This window comes from Limulus polyphemus, unplaced genomic scaffold (assembly GCF_000517525.1).
Source record: "Limulus polyphemus unplaced genomic scaffold, Limulus_polyphemus-2.1.2 Scaffold656, whole genome shotgun sequence".
Lineage (NCBI taxonomy): Eukaryota > Metazoa > Arthropoda > Merostomata > Xiphosura > Limulidae > Limulus > Limulus polyphemus.
This window is the reverse complement of record NW_013666266.1, coordinates 73,838-89,748: the sequence shown is the minus strand read 5'-3', so window position 1 is coordinate 89,748 and position 15,911 is coordinate 73,838. Positions and strand designations below refer to the sequence as shown.

The window sequence follows — 15,911 nt, the reverse complement described above, 5'->3', positions numbered from 1 at the left end:
CTTAAAGACAATTGTTTTTTTTTTGTATCACAATGTATTACGAAGTCCATTTGAATTTTGTATGAAAGGAATATTTTTTAATATATATACTTGAAATTAATATTTCAAATAATTTGAAGAACGTTTTGATGCATGATCATTCCGGTGTTTATTACTATATTAATATTTAAAAAAACTGTTTAAGTTGTAATAATAATTTTCAAAGTCATATGTAAGGTTTGACGATGATGTAAAAGGATAATCGGAAAGATAGTGATCTTTTTTTTTCTTTGATCATTTAAGTACCTCAAATAATTTCTGCTAGAAATACTCTGTTAAACAAAATCCCAAGTATTGTATTTCAACTACTGTGTTATATGAAATTTAATTTATTAGTTATGAAATATTTGGTATCTCTAGGCCTATCTATCCAGAAGAAACTGAAGAAGGAGAATGTGCTGTGGAAGAAACCCTTGAAGTTACGTCAGAAAATTTTGAGGAGGAAATCATAGGAGTGAGTAGTAAAAAACCTTTAGTTTTTCAATCCTTTAGCAGCAAAAAAGTCGCAATTATAACTTTATGTACATGGATCATCTTCAAATTATTTTTAACCTTTGACAGAATTTGCCAAAAAAAAACAGAAACACTCTTTCTACAAGTAAACCATATACAGTGTAAAAAAACACTTAATTTGTTGATACTAGATTATGCTACTATTCGTGATCTTTGTGAACAAACAATAATGTTATAATGCTTATAGGAAGACGAAGATGATGATGAAGAAGGAACAATCATGGATCTGGAAACTCTTAAAACTATATCATCTGGTAGACCTGTAAGTTTTTTTTTGTGTGAAATTTAGTTTATGTACTTTTTTTTATCATGGAGTGTAGGAGATTTTAACTGTGGATCTATTAAAAAATTAATTATTTTCTATTTATTTTATATGTATATTAAGCTTTTGTCTTTCATTATAATGCTGTAAATCTAAAAGACAAATCTATTAATATGTTTTACAGGTTATAAACTTCCTGACTTCTTGTGTATGTGATTGTTACACTACACTGTAATTACTAAACTACTTTTAGGTGACATATTCATTTCCATAAAATGAGAATGGAGATTAATACTGTTATTAAAAAAAATTGAAATAAAATTGGTAAGATGGCAATTTATTTTTGTATTTCCTTAAAAACTATTATCAATATTATTATTTGTCTTAGTTCTTGGTAAAATGTTAATTGAAAATTTATGTTAGAAGACAAATTATTGAAAATTGATAACTTGAGTATAGAAAGAGATATATTAAGTAAAGATTTTTTAGTTTTTTTTAGTTGCACAATCTTTCGGCTCAATTACCTAAGCCTTCTACAGGCTTAGGTAATTGAGTCGATAGATTGTGCATCAAAAGAACTAAAAAAAAAAGTGTTGCTAGTCCAAATAAATTACTTGTCCATTCAAAGTATACACTGTTGGAAATATTTATGGAAACAGAGGATAAAGTGGGTGTACACTGCAAATTACACATGATAGATTAATAATGTTTTTATAACTTTCAATGTTGACTGAAGGACGGAAGCCATTGTCAATGAAGATGACAAACAACTTCAGATAAAAGTTTATTTATTCTACCATATGTTTAGGGTTACCCCTTTTTTCTAGGGTCTGTGAATGACAAAACTGATTTTAAATTGTAGTAACTAAAAAAGAATATAAATATACAGTAATATAATGGAATGGTGTATGGTGAAACGTACTAAAAGTATTGTTGAACAGGTTAGAGTCGCTGATCATTAATGTTTAAAAAATATAAATAAATAATAATAATAGTATTATAGGAGCCAGGAATTATATCTGTTAATGGAAGAGCATTTGGATCGAGTCAAAAGAGATTCTTTAAATTTTCTGTCAGTTTTGACACACAAGATTTTAACAAATGACAGCAAAAAAAAAGAAACCACCACATCAAAACACTGTCTCATGGATTATATCCTTCGTGGATAAACCTTTAAGTGCTTGTCTTTTGTCAAGCAATTAGAACATCTGGTTTGAATATCCACATCTTACAAAAACCTAGTAAAAAACTGAAGGATATACTTACTTGTTCAACCTTCAATAACAACAATCCATGCAAATCCAAAAAGTGCTTTGCTAAGACCAATGGCTTAGAGACATCCTGCACACTTAGGAACACTGTCAACGAAATGACATGTACACAGTGTTCAGCCATATACTTAGGTGAATCCAATCATCCAATGCATGATCATTTCAAAGAACTACATATCTTGACAACAAAGAAGCCGCCACTGAACATTACATCAACGCAAATGGCATATTTAACAAGACATCTTATTGGATTAGAATTTTAGAGGTTTGCGACAACTTTCTTGATAGAAAATTTAAAGAATCTTTTTTGATTCAATCCAAATGCCCTTCCATTAACAGATGCAATTCCTGGCCTCTGGGCTTGTTAAAATGGTACACTTGACAATAGAAGTAGTCAAGGAAAAAACCCAAACTATCCCAATGTGATGTAAAGTTCCTGAGGGTAAATTCTCTGAATGGTAGTCAACAATCCAGCAGAGAACTTGCGAATGACATTTCTACAAGTACAGGTGTTAAAGGTTCTTCAAGAATAGTATGTTACACATTAGCTCAAAATGATCTCGATGGGTGTGTAGCTGCTCAAAACCCATTGCTGAGAAGAGGCAAAACAACAATAAAATTGAGATGGGCATCAGAAATAAAACAATGGGATGTTTAAACCTGTAAAAAAGTACTCTAAAGAGAAGTCTAAGTTTGTTCTGTTTGGCAGTAATCAACAACAGTTTGTTCAAAGGCAGACTGGAAAGCGGTATAACAGTCAGTGTGTACAACCTTTTCAATAATGTATGAGGGTGGATCAATACAGTTGTAAGGCTGTATCTTGGTCAAGGGGACTTACATAAAATTGAAGGTACCCAAACTGCCGACAGGTACAGGCAGGTTTTGACCCACCATGCCATTCCTTCTACATAACAGTGACCCCAAGCATACAGCCAATGTAGTGAAGACCTATTTGGAATGTAAGTAGACTAATGGAACACTCACAAAAATGTGGCCTTCACTAAGTCCTAATGTGAACATTATCAAAGCCATGTGGGGTTATGTGGATGCTGAGAAAGTTGAATATCAACCAAGCAACTTGGACGAATAATGGAAAGTGTTACAGAATATTGGAACAACACTTCACAGTCTTTCGCTGATAAACTATATGGGAGCATGAAAGCATGATCTCAAGCTCTATAAAGCAGAGGGCTCGTGTAGCAAATATTAATGTTCTGCACAATGTATTCATTTGACTTTGCATATTTTATGTCACGATGCGTTTATGTTTGTGCATATTTACTTAATATAATTTTCATTATCTACCCACTGTTTTCTGTTTCCACATTTATTTCCAATACTTTTTGTTCATTGTTCAACTTTTGGGTTATCCTTATTGTCACTTTGAATACTATGGTGTAATCAAACAGGATACAAAGAAACATGTATGTAAATAGAGCTCTTGAATTAATTATTTTTATGAGATTTCTCATTAAGATATAATTAATATAGTATTCTCGTACTATCTGTAAGCACGTAAATATGCTAAACATATTTTGGACCGTGCATGATTTAATTTGTCCAACATTAATGATAGCCATGTTTAGAATTTTGAAATGCTTTAAGTGACTACTGTTTTGTTTATTATTCTGCATTATTAATTTTGAGAGAAGCCTTGTGTCATGTGTTTTGTTACGGACATTCCGAGGTTTATGTAAAAAACTACCGAAAGTGCTACATATTTTTGTTCTTTCTTACGGTCAACGTTTTAATACATTACTCATTACTAAACCTTTCCCAATCAGAGCAAAGTTCTCACAGTGTGATGCTAAAGAAAATTTAATTGAAGCAACAGTTTAGTTTGTAGTAGTTTCTCTGTCCCTTTTTTTTCCCACACGTTTATCAAATGACTACTCACAGATGGATTAATTTCATTGTCAGTTAAATTAATCATGAATCTAGTAATAATGAAGTTAAACAATGAATAATGGTAGGATTGATAAACTTAATAGGTGCCTAAATTTTCCATCACAGCTTTGTTTTAAATATAAGTAATGTTTCTGTGTAAAATGCTTAAACAAATGACTGCAGTAATGTTATGGAAACTGCACCAACTTTATCTGTTTTTATTGTTATTTTTATGCATCATAAATTAAACCCAAGAAAAGAATGTCTAGTTGTTTACCAGATATTTAAATAAATTGTCAAAACTGATTTGCTTTTAACAGTTAAATGATGAAATTGCCAAACCAGAAGAAATCATGGAATCCACTACAGATTCAGCTGAATGGAAGCTTGAAGTTGAAAGAGTTCTTCCTCAGCTAAAAGTTACTGTTCGTTCTGACACCAAAGTATGTAACATACGTTACTTTTTCACTTGTTAAACTGAAATGATAGGTTAAGCTTGTTGTGCATTTTATGATTTGTTTTATTTGTACTTGTATTTCTTTCTAGCAAACAATTAGCAACTTTCCAAAAACCTATTAAAGCTTGGTCTTATTTTATTGTTGCTAGACGTTCTTTTAAAGAACACTTTGTTTTGATGGATGCTCCTATTATCAATAAGTTTGTGCTTTTTTGTTTTTGACGGAAGAAAATATTGATAAAGTTCAAAGCATATTTATTGTCTTGTGCACAAAATCAGTCCGATCAGGTTTTTGTATTGCTCTTAATAAACAGCTAAGATTATATGACTTGCTACTTAGGGTTGGATGTCTTAATTTACCCCTCTCTCCACAGGCACGTTTTTTTCTGTGCATGCCAGGATTTAATGAGTTACATTCAAAATGTAATTAAACTAATTTTATTTTCATGGTTTACCAATAAATATAGCATAAAGAACCTAGCTAATAATCCATATTTTAATAGTATATAAGTTTTAAGTTCTGACTTTTATAAGGAAATATAAAAAAAAAAATCTATAATTTTCCCCAGTATGAGAATTGTGACATTTGCTCTCCAGGCATCACATCCTCTCTAATTTATTTATCATCCCTCCAAGAAGTAAGAAATTTAATGCAAATTACTTATTATAATATTGTCATCACTCAGGCAATGCATAATTTTTATAGCCTTAAATCTTATTTGGTTACAGAGCCATCAAATATACAACCAGACCCTTCCTGTCATGCCCACTTGTCACATCCTCTCTTTAAGAAACTACCAATAGTTCTCTCTGCCATTCCATACTATATTATTTATAACCAATAGAAAGCCAAGGTTTTCGTCTATCAAATGACATATTATATTGGATTGTTTTCCGTAAAGCGAATTGTCAATTTCATTTACAGTTCAAGCTTCATTCCCATGGGAAACACACATCAACGTGCTTAGATGAAGTTTTAATGGCTCTTGTTGCGTAGTTAGAAAGCCAGGAAAATTGTGATAGTTATGGGACATTATCTGCTTTTTTGCACTTTATTATTGTGTATTCTTTGGTGCATTATTTAATTAAATAAAAAATGTTTTTAGTGCAATACTACCATAGTACAAAACAGTACGGTTAAGTATCATCGATAGTCGAAGGCAAAAAAAAATAGACCAAGTAAGTACTTTTTTCTTGTTTTTCATGTGTATTCTTTATTCATTAGTATAAAAGTAACTAAGATGTAAAAATAGAAAACTTTTTATGTTAGTTAAGGTTAGATTAGGTGAAATATATATATAATATAATAACATTTTTCAAGAGGTTCATGTGTAACGTAATTCATTAGTGTAATGTGAGATGCGTATTCACCAAGTGATTTACAACTTCTAATGGCACCAATAGCATTTAGACTGGGTTTAAAGGGCAAGAAAACAATAAAATTTAAGTATAAATAGATGTACACTGTTATGAGTGTAAAGCTATGTAGGATAAACAAATGTAGTTTTATGTTATAATTTGAAGTCATTCTAGAAAGAAAAAAGGGTAATTTAGATTTTTTTGGTAGTTACGAGGTTGGTCAATTTGACCAACCTCGTATAAGGTTAAGGTAGTGAAAATAATAGATAAAATATAAAGTTTTACTTGTAAAAATGTTTGAAATTTATATAGGAGGTTTAAGAGATTATGCAAATAAATTATGAGGTTTTTGAGATGAAAAGTATTTTTAATCTTAACATGAAAATGACTTAGCATTCGAACTAGTATATAAAAATACTATATATTCATGAACAAATCTTTAGTAAAAATACTTCATTAAGAGATTTATTTTTTGTGTACGAAATTTTTACTAAAAGTCTGCCCATTTTTGTAAAGATACACCGAATGTATTAAAAGTTATAATATGGAAACTATAACAAGAACAAAATGGTTTCGAGGTTGATCAAATCGATTGACTTCATTGTGAGAGAGTTAAATATGTTCATCCTAATAGAAAGGATGAGCTGTTTTATATGCTACTGACTCAATTCTAGTGAAAGTGTAGTTTTAGGAACAGTGATAAAAACAGTAGTTTTAACTTTGAACCATAAATCTTCTCTGAAAAGTTATTATTTTTTTGTTTGATAACATGTTAACATCTTCTGTAAGGAATAGTGTTAATTTAGTACTACTAGAAAACATTTAGCCATAATAGAATAGGTCTTACTTGGGGATTGAGTTAGCCAACAATAATAGGAATTACATTTAGCTTGAAAGGTTTTTTCTATAAAAGATAGAAATCTGTTACTGTTTTGAAAGTTCAATCTTGACAAATTGGAATTAAGTTGATGAGGATTACTTGCATGCTATTTTGTGTGAAAGTTTTTATAAGTCAAACAGTACAGTTGAATAGAGTAAAACTTAAGATATATTTAAGGACTGGAGGAGCCACTTGGAACAGATGCACAATCATCGAAAAGATATCGATGAAAGTCTCTCTGTCACAAAGAACCAGTTGGATAAACTTTACTCTGATATTAGTCATACGTTAGAAAAGATAAGTAGTAGAGAAAAATATGTTAACAGTCAGTTAGAACAGCTGCTGATGGAGTACAGGAGTGTACAAGATCAATTAGCACAGTCCAAAGAACAGTACCGGTCTGTGAGTGGTGGAGTCACTGAAAGGTCTCGCACATTAGCACAGGTAGGGTAAAATATTTTTTTGTATATCTGTATATATTTTCTTAAATATTACAAAACAATAAAGGAACCTTGAAATATGTTTAATTTCTTTTGTGCTTATTCCAATTTTTTGAAATAGGTTTTTTTTCTCATTTATTTTTCAAGGTGGAGCAACAAAGATTGCAACTACTTAATTCAGTAGTTTAGTATTTAAAAAAAAATGATATTTACAATATTACTTGGCTCAATATTGATTTTTCAATCATAAAATACATAAATAAAGCTTTGAGTTAGATAATCTGCTGCCTATGAGATTTTTTTTTAAGACAAGAACTCCTTATTTCAATTAGACTGCCAGCAGCAAAGAGAAAATTATATATTTGTTTACATGTTATTAGAAGTTGTAAGACAAAATGCAATCATGTAGAATATCTTAGCCAAAAATACCTAAACTTCTTTTAAAGAAGATTACATACTTTTTTTTATAGGTGTCACAATAACTTTAAAAACACTAGCAGCATTTAGTCTCGTCACTCCATGTGGTCATTAAATGTTTTCATAATGTAGGTTTGTATTTCTTACTACTAAAATATTTCATTATCTGTGAAGAAGGATATTGGCTAGTTTGAACGTTGAACAGTGTAGTTAAACTTCACAGTGGTTTTTTCAAAATTAAGTTTTCTGTTATTTTGAATTTGAGAGACCAACCACTAATCCTTTTTAATAGATGGTTCAGCTTGTTTCATTGAAATATATATTTAAAAAGTAACATAAACATGGATGGTTGTTGTGTTGTCCCCAGTTGATTGTTATGCTGTTAATCATAGTGGGTGATTGGAGTGGTGACATCTGTGATTGGTTGTAGTGGTAATATCAGTGATTGGTTGTAGTAGTAACACCAATAGATGATTCTGTTGTTGACACCAGTGAATGGTTGTAGTAGTAACACAAGTAGATTGTTCTGTTGTTGATACCAGTGAATGGTTGTAGTAGTAACACAAGTAGATGGTTCTGTTGTTGATACCAGTGAATGGTTGTATAGTGACACCAGTAGATGGTTCTATTTGATAACAGTGAATGGTTGTAGTAGTAACACCAGTAGATGGTTCTGTTGTTGACATTAGTGAATGGTTGTAGTAGCAACACCAGTAGAGATGGTTCTGTTGTTGACACCAGTGAATGGTTGTAGTAGTAACACAAGTAGATGATTCTGTTGTTGACACCAGTGAATGGTTGTAGTAGTAACACAAGTAGATGGTTCTGTTGTTGATACCAGTGAGTGGTTGTATAGTGACACCAGTGAATGGTTGTAGTAGTAACACAAGTAGATGGTTCTGTTGTTGACACCAGTGAGTGGTTGTATAGTGACACCAGTGAATGGTTATTGTAGTAACACAAGTAGATGATTCTGTTGTTGACACCAGTGAGTGGTTGTATAGTGACACCAGTAGATGGTTCTTTTGTTGACACCAGTGAATAGTTGTATAGTGACACCAGTAGATAGTTCTCTAGTGAGTGGTTGTAGTAGTGACATAAATTTTTAATGGTGGTACTATTGGTTATACTGATGACACCAGTGAGTGATTATGGTGTAAACACCAATGGATAGTGATGTGGGTGATGGTTGTAGTCATGACACCAGTGAATAATTATGTTTGTGACACCTGTGATAATGTTAATACTAGTCAGTTGTTATAATTATGATACCAGGAACTAGTATTGTGGTAATACCAGTTGATAGGTGTGTTGTTGTACCAGTAAACAGCTCTAGTGATCACATCAGTGTATGTGTATACTGTTGACACCAGAAACAGTTTTAGTAGTGAAATCAGGATATGATTGTCAGGATGACACTTTCAGGTGTTTGTTAATGCCACGTAACCCTACTGAAAGGCTACATGTTTTGTATGATATGCTGATCATAATGTCAATATTGATAACTGAAATTATGAAAATTATTTGAAGTCATTGTACATAATCATGTGATCAGCTGCCAGGAGTGGTAATATTCTCAAGTTACGAGTTTTTCTTAAGTCTAAAGAAACCTCTCGTATTTCCTTAATTTTTTAGGAAAAAACTTTTTTTTTTATAAACATGAGTATTTATCTCCATTCACTAGATAACAGAAGAACTAGACCAGATCAAACAAGAAATGGATGAGAGAGGATCAAGTATGACAGATGGAAGTAAGAGTTGTTTTCCATAAACTCGTTTAGATTAACTTGAACTTGAGACTTTAAACAAAATTTTTGTTTCATTCTAAATGTGGCAAGATTAAAAAAAAACTAGAGCTCCCCAAAGTAATTACAAGAAACTAAGAATAGGGAGAATACCAGACATTACACATTGATATTAGCAGCATTAAGCAGTTCACTAATGATCATCATCATTGTTAGGTGATTTGTTCGACATCGCAAGGTCTGTACATTTTACATGTGATAAACAAGTCTTTCAAGCATGATTTCATGAATGAATTTAAATCATTTCTTGGTTGCGTTTGCAACTGTATCTTATAATGTTAAAAAAGTGGTAATGGATAAGTCTGAATGGAAACTTTATTCTGTTTTAAAATAATGTTTTCTTTTAGATAAAATCTTCATTTAGGCTTGTATTAATTTTTACTTTTTAACTGAATTACTTCTGCTCGTGTCTCACAGAACGACAGTCACCACATTCCTGATTCTCACACACTAAAGAAATTTTGACAGTCTTTTGCTCAGATGCCAAAGTTATACTGAGCCTCTGTTGCCAATTGAATTGTTTGGGTTACATAGAATTTTATAAAAAGTAGCTTTTGTTTTAGTTCTGCTTACATTAAAATATTGGATAACATTTGTGTTTTAATATCATTAAAAGAAAATTATTCTATATTCCAAGTTTATACAGTTTGTGCAAACAGTTTTCATGCTTATCCACATAAAAATAAAATATATTCAAATGATTTAAAAACAAATTCACACAATTCATGCAGCAGAAGTTTTGAACATACTGACAAAAACTGTATTTTTAAATTTCTTTTTTTCAACATCACCAATAAGGACATCTTTACCTTTTTACTGTGTGGCAGAAAGCAACCATCCATGGAACAGTTTGACATGACTGTAGTAGAGTCGTCTCCTTTAAGTACATAACAGACTACACTGTCGAATGTAAGAATTACAGCATCTAACATCCACATCACCGTTTGAGGGGGAAAGAGGTTTTATACATAGAAAATTGGATTTTGAGAACATTATTTCAATATCTGCAGTTGACAAAAGGTTTATTGAAGGATATTTTTATAACACATGACAGATAACTCTGTATGGAACATAATTATTAAAGCATTTTGATATTATTGAATGATGAAGGTGACACACAGCAAACTGGATTTTATTTGTGATATTGTTTACTGTATCTGGTTTTGATGTGAGATGACTATAATGAACTGTTTTATTGTTTGACATGTTTCACTTTATGGAACCTAAGACTTAAGATTAGGATTTGGTACCGTTTGTTGCCAAGCTACAAGTTATATACTTTTAATAGTTATTACATGACCAACGTCTTTGATAATATTCTAAGCACAAACTTGATCTTGGGCAATAAACTACTTATTGGGTAGTACTTATATTGTGCAAAGAGGTTAAGATAAATATTTGGAAAATCATCATTCATTTAAATAATTTACGATATATTAGGTATTTGTATACTGGTTCAACTCTCTTTGTTTCTTAGCAACCTTATTTTTTTAACAGCTCCTCTTGTAAACATACGAAAGGCCCTTATCCGATTGAAGACAGAGATCAGCCAGATGGATGTTCGGATTGGAGTGGCTCTGCACACACTGTTACAAGCTAAGTTGAAAGAAAAGGGGGACCTACAGAGAGCGGCCAATGCTCGTCCCAGTGTAACAAATATTGATGCTGTATTTTGAAGTTTTCCTAAGATTGGAAAATTAAGTATGAAATGCACCATTTGCTACTCGGATCTCTATGGTTATAAGTAAAAAAATCACTTAGTTTGTTTTTGCAAACACTCGTTGATAAATTGATTAACTATTATATCAGATATTGAAGCTGTAATATTTTTTTCTGTTGTTATTATCATGGGTGGGAACAAATTTTGCTAGTACTGAAACTTTCACAAACAGATCTTTCCCTCCAACTTTGGCAACACCCAATAATCACTGGTAGTAGGCTTGTGTAATAAATCACTGTAAGGCCAGGCAAATATTTAAAAAAAAATGACCCCGGTATGAAATGAAAAAAAAAAAAAGAGGTCAGATAAACCAAGTTCAAGTGTTATTGGGTTGTTTGTTTTATCAATACTTTTACTCTTGGTTTTGTTCTGGCTAAAACTGCCAGTACAGGTTTGTATACCTTTTTAGAAACTCTTCCCACATCCGAGTTACCAAAATCTGTTTAAAAACCGTTCCATTCTATCACAATGTAATAATGAACTCATGAGAATATGGGTTTTCTGCATTATAACTAATATAAGTTTTCTGTGTAAGGTTACTGGTGTAATTTTTTTTAAGCTTTCAGTCAGCTGTATTTTCTTAAATAACGAGTTGAAAATTCATTTGAAGCGAAACGATTTTATTCCGAAGTTTTCCAGTAATACACACTCCAAATCACTAAAAAGGCAGGTGATTAAATGTACATTTTTAGTTCTTTAATAAACATTGTTATTTTATACTGTGTAATAAAGAATGCAAATCCTGTTGAAGCTTGTTATCTTAGTATAGTTTCACATATTTGTGTGATGATTAACTTTTTGAAAGTCTTCACACACACACACGCTAGGAATTGTACAATTTACCGTGGATAAACATTAATAGTAGTTATTTACTTCACTGATGTTAATCCAGTATTGTTAATAACCATAATACTTTGGGTTCAGCAGTGTGTACAATCAAGTTAATAAGGGAAGAAACTGAGAAAGATGCCCTGTAAATGTCAGAAGGGGGTGGTATGGATTCATTTAGACACGCTTGTCTACTCCTTCACAGAGTTTTACAGCTACATTTGCGTTCACGATATCGTGTATAACATGAAACCCATTTACTTGTGAAAACCTTGCTGAGAATTGTGATTTCAAGCGAGATCGGGAAGATAATCTTATTGTTTAAATACGAGTTACACGAGAATATGCAGCAACTTCTTGTTTGCCCCCAATTTCCTGCATGGCCGAACAAACTACTGGACTTGGCTAAGTATTGTCAAAATGTCGGAGTTTGTGAGCCAGACATGTAAAAAATGCCAAAGAGCTGTAAGATCATTGCAGGCCTATCACTTCCTCTATAAAAATCCATATTTTTGTCACAGTTTAATCAAATTGATTTTCATCAAATTTACATAAGTAGTGTATAAATCTGGAAATCTTGTCTTTGCATCTAGATCACTGGACTGTTTTATTTTCAACATGGTTGTGTTTAATGTGAGTAGTATAGGTTATTTATAGCCAAAACACTTTGCTGGAAAACCTAGTTTTTGTTGCTTAATAGCTTACAAAAATCTGTATTGTTATAGCACGATCTACGTACTATAAGATTTGAGTGGGAAGTCTGCCATTGTTAAGATAATGCTTTTGACTAAGATTGTCAAAGCATTGTTATATAATCAAAATCTGAGTTATATGATGTTATTTTCCTGCTGTATAGAATTGTGTCACAAAATAACTTGATATTGAATGTAAATTTTTTTTAAAGTTATATTGTCCTATTTGCCTTACCTCTAAACACTGTTTTTAGTGAAATATTTTTGTGTTATGAAATACCAGTAAAACAGTACTCAAATGTTCAATAATATTGGCCGAACTTAACGTGATGTAAAGCATATTCTTCCAAATAAACTATTTTTATTAAAAGTTTGATAATAGAGGTTATAGGAATTTAGTTACCTGTTGAAGAAGGGACAGATGGTTTACTAAATTAGATACTTTGAAATATATTTTATCTTGCATAAACACAATACAGTGGCAATGTTGCCTGTTCTTCAAGTCGTATTTAAAGCACCTTAGCAGGAACAAGGAACGTCATATACTAACGAAGTGGAACAGAATAAGTAATTGTACAAACTTGTAATTCATGCATCACTTCTTTACTAATTTTTGTCATCAACCTTCATAATATTTTGCATTGAATAAAAAATTCTGTATGCCGAAAATCTTTTTCCAGTTATTTTTTTTTTTAAAAAAGTACCAATTTAGGTCATGGTCAAAACGCAACAGCAGGTGACTCAGTTTTGTTCATAACATGTTGACTGCCACATGATAGATTAAGTTGAAATAAAATTATACATTCAAAAGGTGTAGAGGAGCAGTCACAGTGTTTCAAACTCGTACACCACGAGAGAAATTTGGCTTTGAAACATAGCTGCCTGTGTCACACAGTTCATAACTAAAAAGTCTGTTATGACTCACCAGTGGGGCACATGGCAGCCAACATGTTAGACCTTAAAACATGTTTTTATAAGTTTTGATTAGCTGTTTGAAAGTCATTAACATTGTCAAAATACAGTGAATCTCAAAGTATGTGTATTACTGGTAGTACTTGGAGCTAATGTCGGTGGTATGTAAAAACGATAAAATCTGTAATCAGTCCAATCTGAGCTTCCCATATACAAATACACACTATTTTCCTCAAATTTAAGCTCATCAGTTTTTTCTTGTGCCAAATTTTCAGAAAACACGCACCTATATTCTTCAGTTGTGCCAGATAAAATAATCACATCCTTCCCATTATTGAGTAAGTGTTAAAAATATTGATTTTTGCTACTAGGGTCTTCCTTTTAAATTAGGCTGGGTTTGTATAAGGAATAATAATATTTGTATATATAGCACCACATATATATACAAACACGCCTTCAAGCAGTGCCTGATTAACCATGAGGCAGTTACCTCAGGACCCTCACAAATATTTTGTTTATATTATTTATGAATATTGCGATACTTGATTTACATATTTGAAAGGGCCTCCATAAGGATATTTGCCTCTACATTCCTTAATCTGGCCCTGCTTTATATATTTGAAAGGGCCTCCATAAGGATATTTGCCTCTACATACCTTAATCTGGCCCTGCCTTTAAGTGACATTGTTTTATATTAAATAGCGACTTTCTTTATAAAATCCAGTTTTGTTAAAAGTATAATTTTTAGAGGGTTGTTCGATGTGTAACTAATAATATGAAAAACAATGCATAAAAGTGTGTTTAAAGTCACCACACAAAGTTATATGACAATTTAACATTATTTTTGACTTATTATAAGGGCAACTCATTTATAATATACGTGTTTAACAAGATTTTTTTATTATGTAGTTAAGTTTGATTTCATTACACTGAGTTTGTAGTTATTTCTGTATTACCATTAGTTTTTTAAAACATATACCATTTTTTGTACTTGCACTAATGTGAGGAAATAGATTAGAAACAGTAAACATAAATTCTTTAAAATCAAAATTTTTGTGGCAATTTATCTCACCTTTTTATCTATTACGTTTACAGGTAAAGCAGTCATTTTGGGGAACATTTGTTAAAAAGAAGGCACTGAAAGTGCAGTTTTGTAAAGTTGACAGATATTTCAGGCATTTATTTTTGACCAACTTAGAATCCCAAGTGAAACTTTATCTGCACTGGGAGTACAGATGTATGGGTGTAACAATGAGTTTATTAATTTAATTATAAAATCGGATGCAAACAATTTTGTCAATTTGAGAAAAATCTCCTTTCTCTAGTCCCAAACCAAACTTCTAAAGTATCCCCAAGTCCAGGGGTGCCCTACTATCTATAAGGAGTCCCCTCCCCTTTAAAGTATGATAGTGAGCAATTAGAAAAACTATCTAATAACCACATTTAAATGTCTCCTATACTACAATATCATAGCACCACACTTGGGGGTTTTAGAAAACATGATTCTTGCATGTAATACAAACTGTGTACATTGTTTTATGATTTTTAACAATGTCAACAGTAGTATTTGGAGGTAGGGGAAAGATTATGCTCCTCTATAGCTGTGGTATAACTAAGGAAAGTAAAATTAAACAGTCTATTTACTTTTTTTTTTTTATCTCCCCCATCCCCATTTTCTACTCACCACCTTCTCTCTAATGCCTACGAGGAGTTGAAACCTGTAAAATCCTCTTCTTCGAACTGCTGCTTCGTTAGTATGCACTTATAAACCCATAGATATTTTTTAGAATTAATTCTGGTCGAGTAAAACAATTAAATGACAAAATTAGAAAAAGGTAAAAACAAAAATAATAAAACTGTTTTATTGACAATTACAGTGTTTCAAACTCTGAATGTCAAAACAGGTACCTAAGCACCAATCATGTTAAAGAGTTAGAGCTGTAAATGAGGTTTACAAATTGGAAGAAAATGTGAAACAACTGGAGTAACATGGTATAACTACAGCCTTTTTTTTTTATAGCATAAAACTAGCTGAGTACACAAAGTAGTTAGCTCTAAAAACAAAGCATAAAACATAACCAGTTTTAAATCCATCCCAAAACAAAATACTATTATATTATCTTCCATACCTGTTTGTTAGAAATACAAGTTCATTTAAATAAATGTAAACATTAAATTTGAATACAGTAGTAGATTCTCATGGCATCATAAAATAGCCAATTCTTATGTATTTAAAAAAGGCTAGTTTTTTTTTTATCACATTTTTTATTAACCTAAATACCAGTCAGCAGGATAATGTTTGTTGATGTTTACTGATAACTAGAGGTAATGTTAGTGAATATAAGATTAATGTGGAAACTGAAGTTTTATGACTAAAGACCTGTCTCAGAAAAGATGTACAGTAGTCATACAGTTATAAGCACAACTCT

At 31.4% G+C, this 15,911-nt stretch overlaps 1 protein-coding gene across 2 annotated transcripts in view; it reads left to right on the top strand.

Moving 5' to 3' along the window:
* LOC106459748 (intraflagellar transport protein 57 homolog) overlaps window positions 1-13,233 on the top strand; it is a 20,045-nt gene extending 6,812 nt beyond the window's left edge. For both annotated transcript variants that reach the window (XM_013919405.2, XM_022386286.1), the window contains exons 6-11: window positions 400-493; window positions 740-814; window positions 4,293-4,415; window positions 6,846-7,112; window positions 9,210-9,276; window positions 10,828-13,233. In XM_013919405.2, the coding sequence (XP_013774859.1) occupies window positions 400-493; window positions 740-814; window positions 4,293-4,415; window positions 6,846-7,112; window positions 9,210-9,276; window positions 10,828-11,006 (805 nt within the window). In that variant the 3' untranslated portion in view covers window positions 11,007-13,233. The remainder of the gene's footprint in view (window positions 1-399; window positions 494-739; window positions 815-4,292; window positions 4,416-6,845; window positions 7,113-9,209; window positions 9,277-10,827) is intronic.
* The last annotated feature ends 2,678 nt before the right edge of the window (window positions 13,234-15,911 follow it).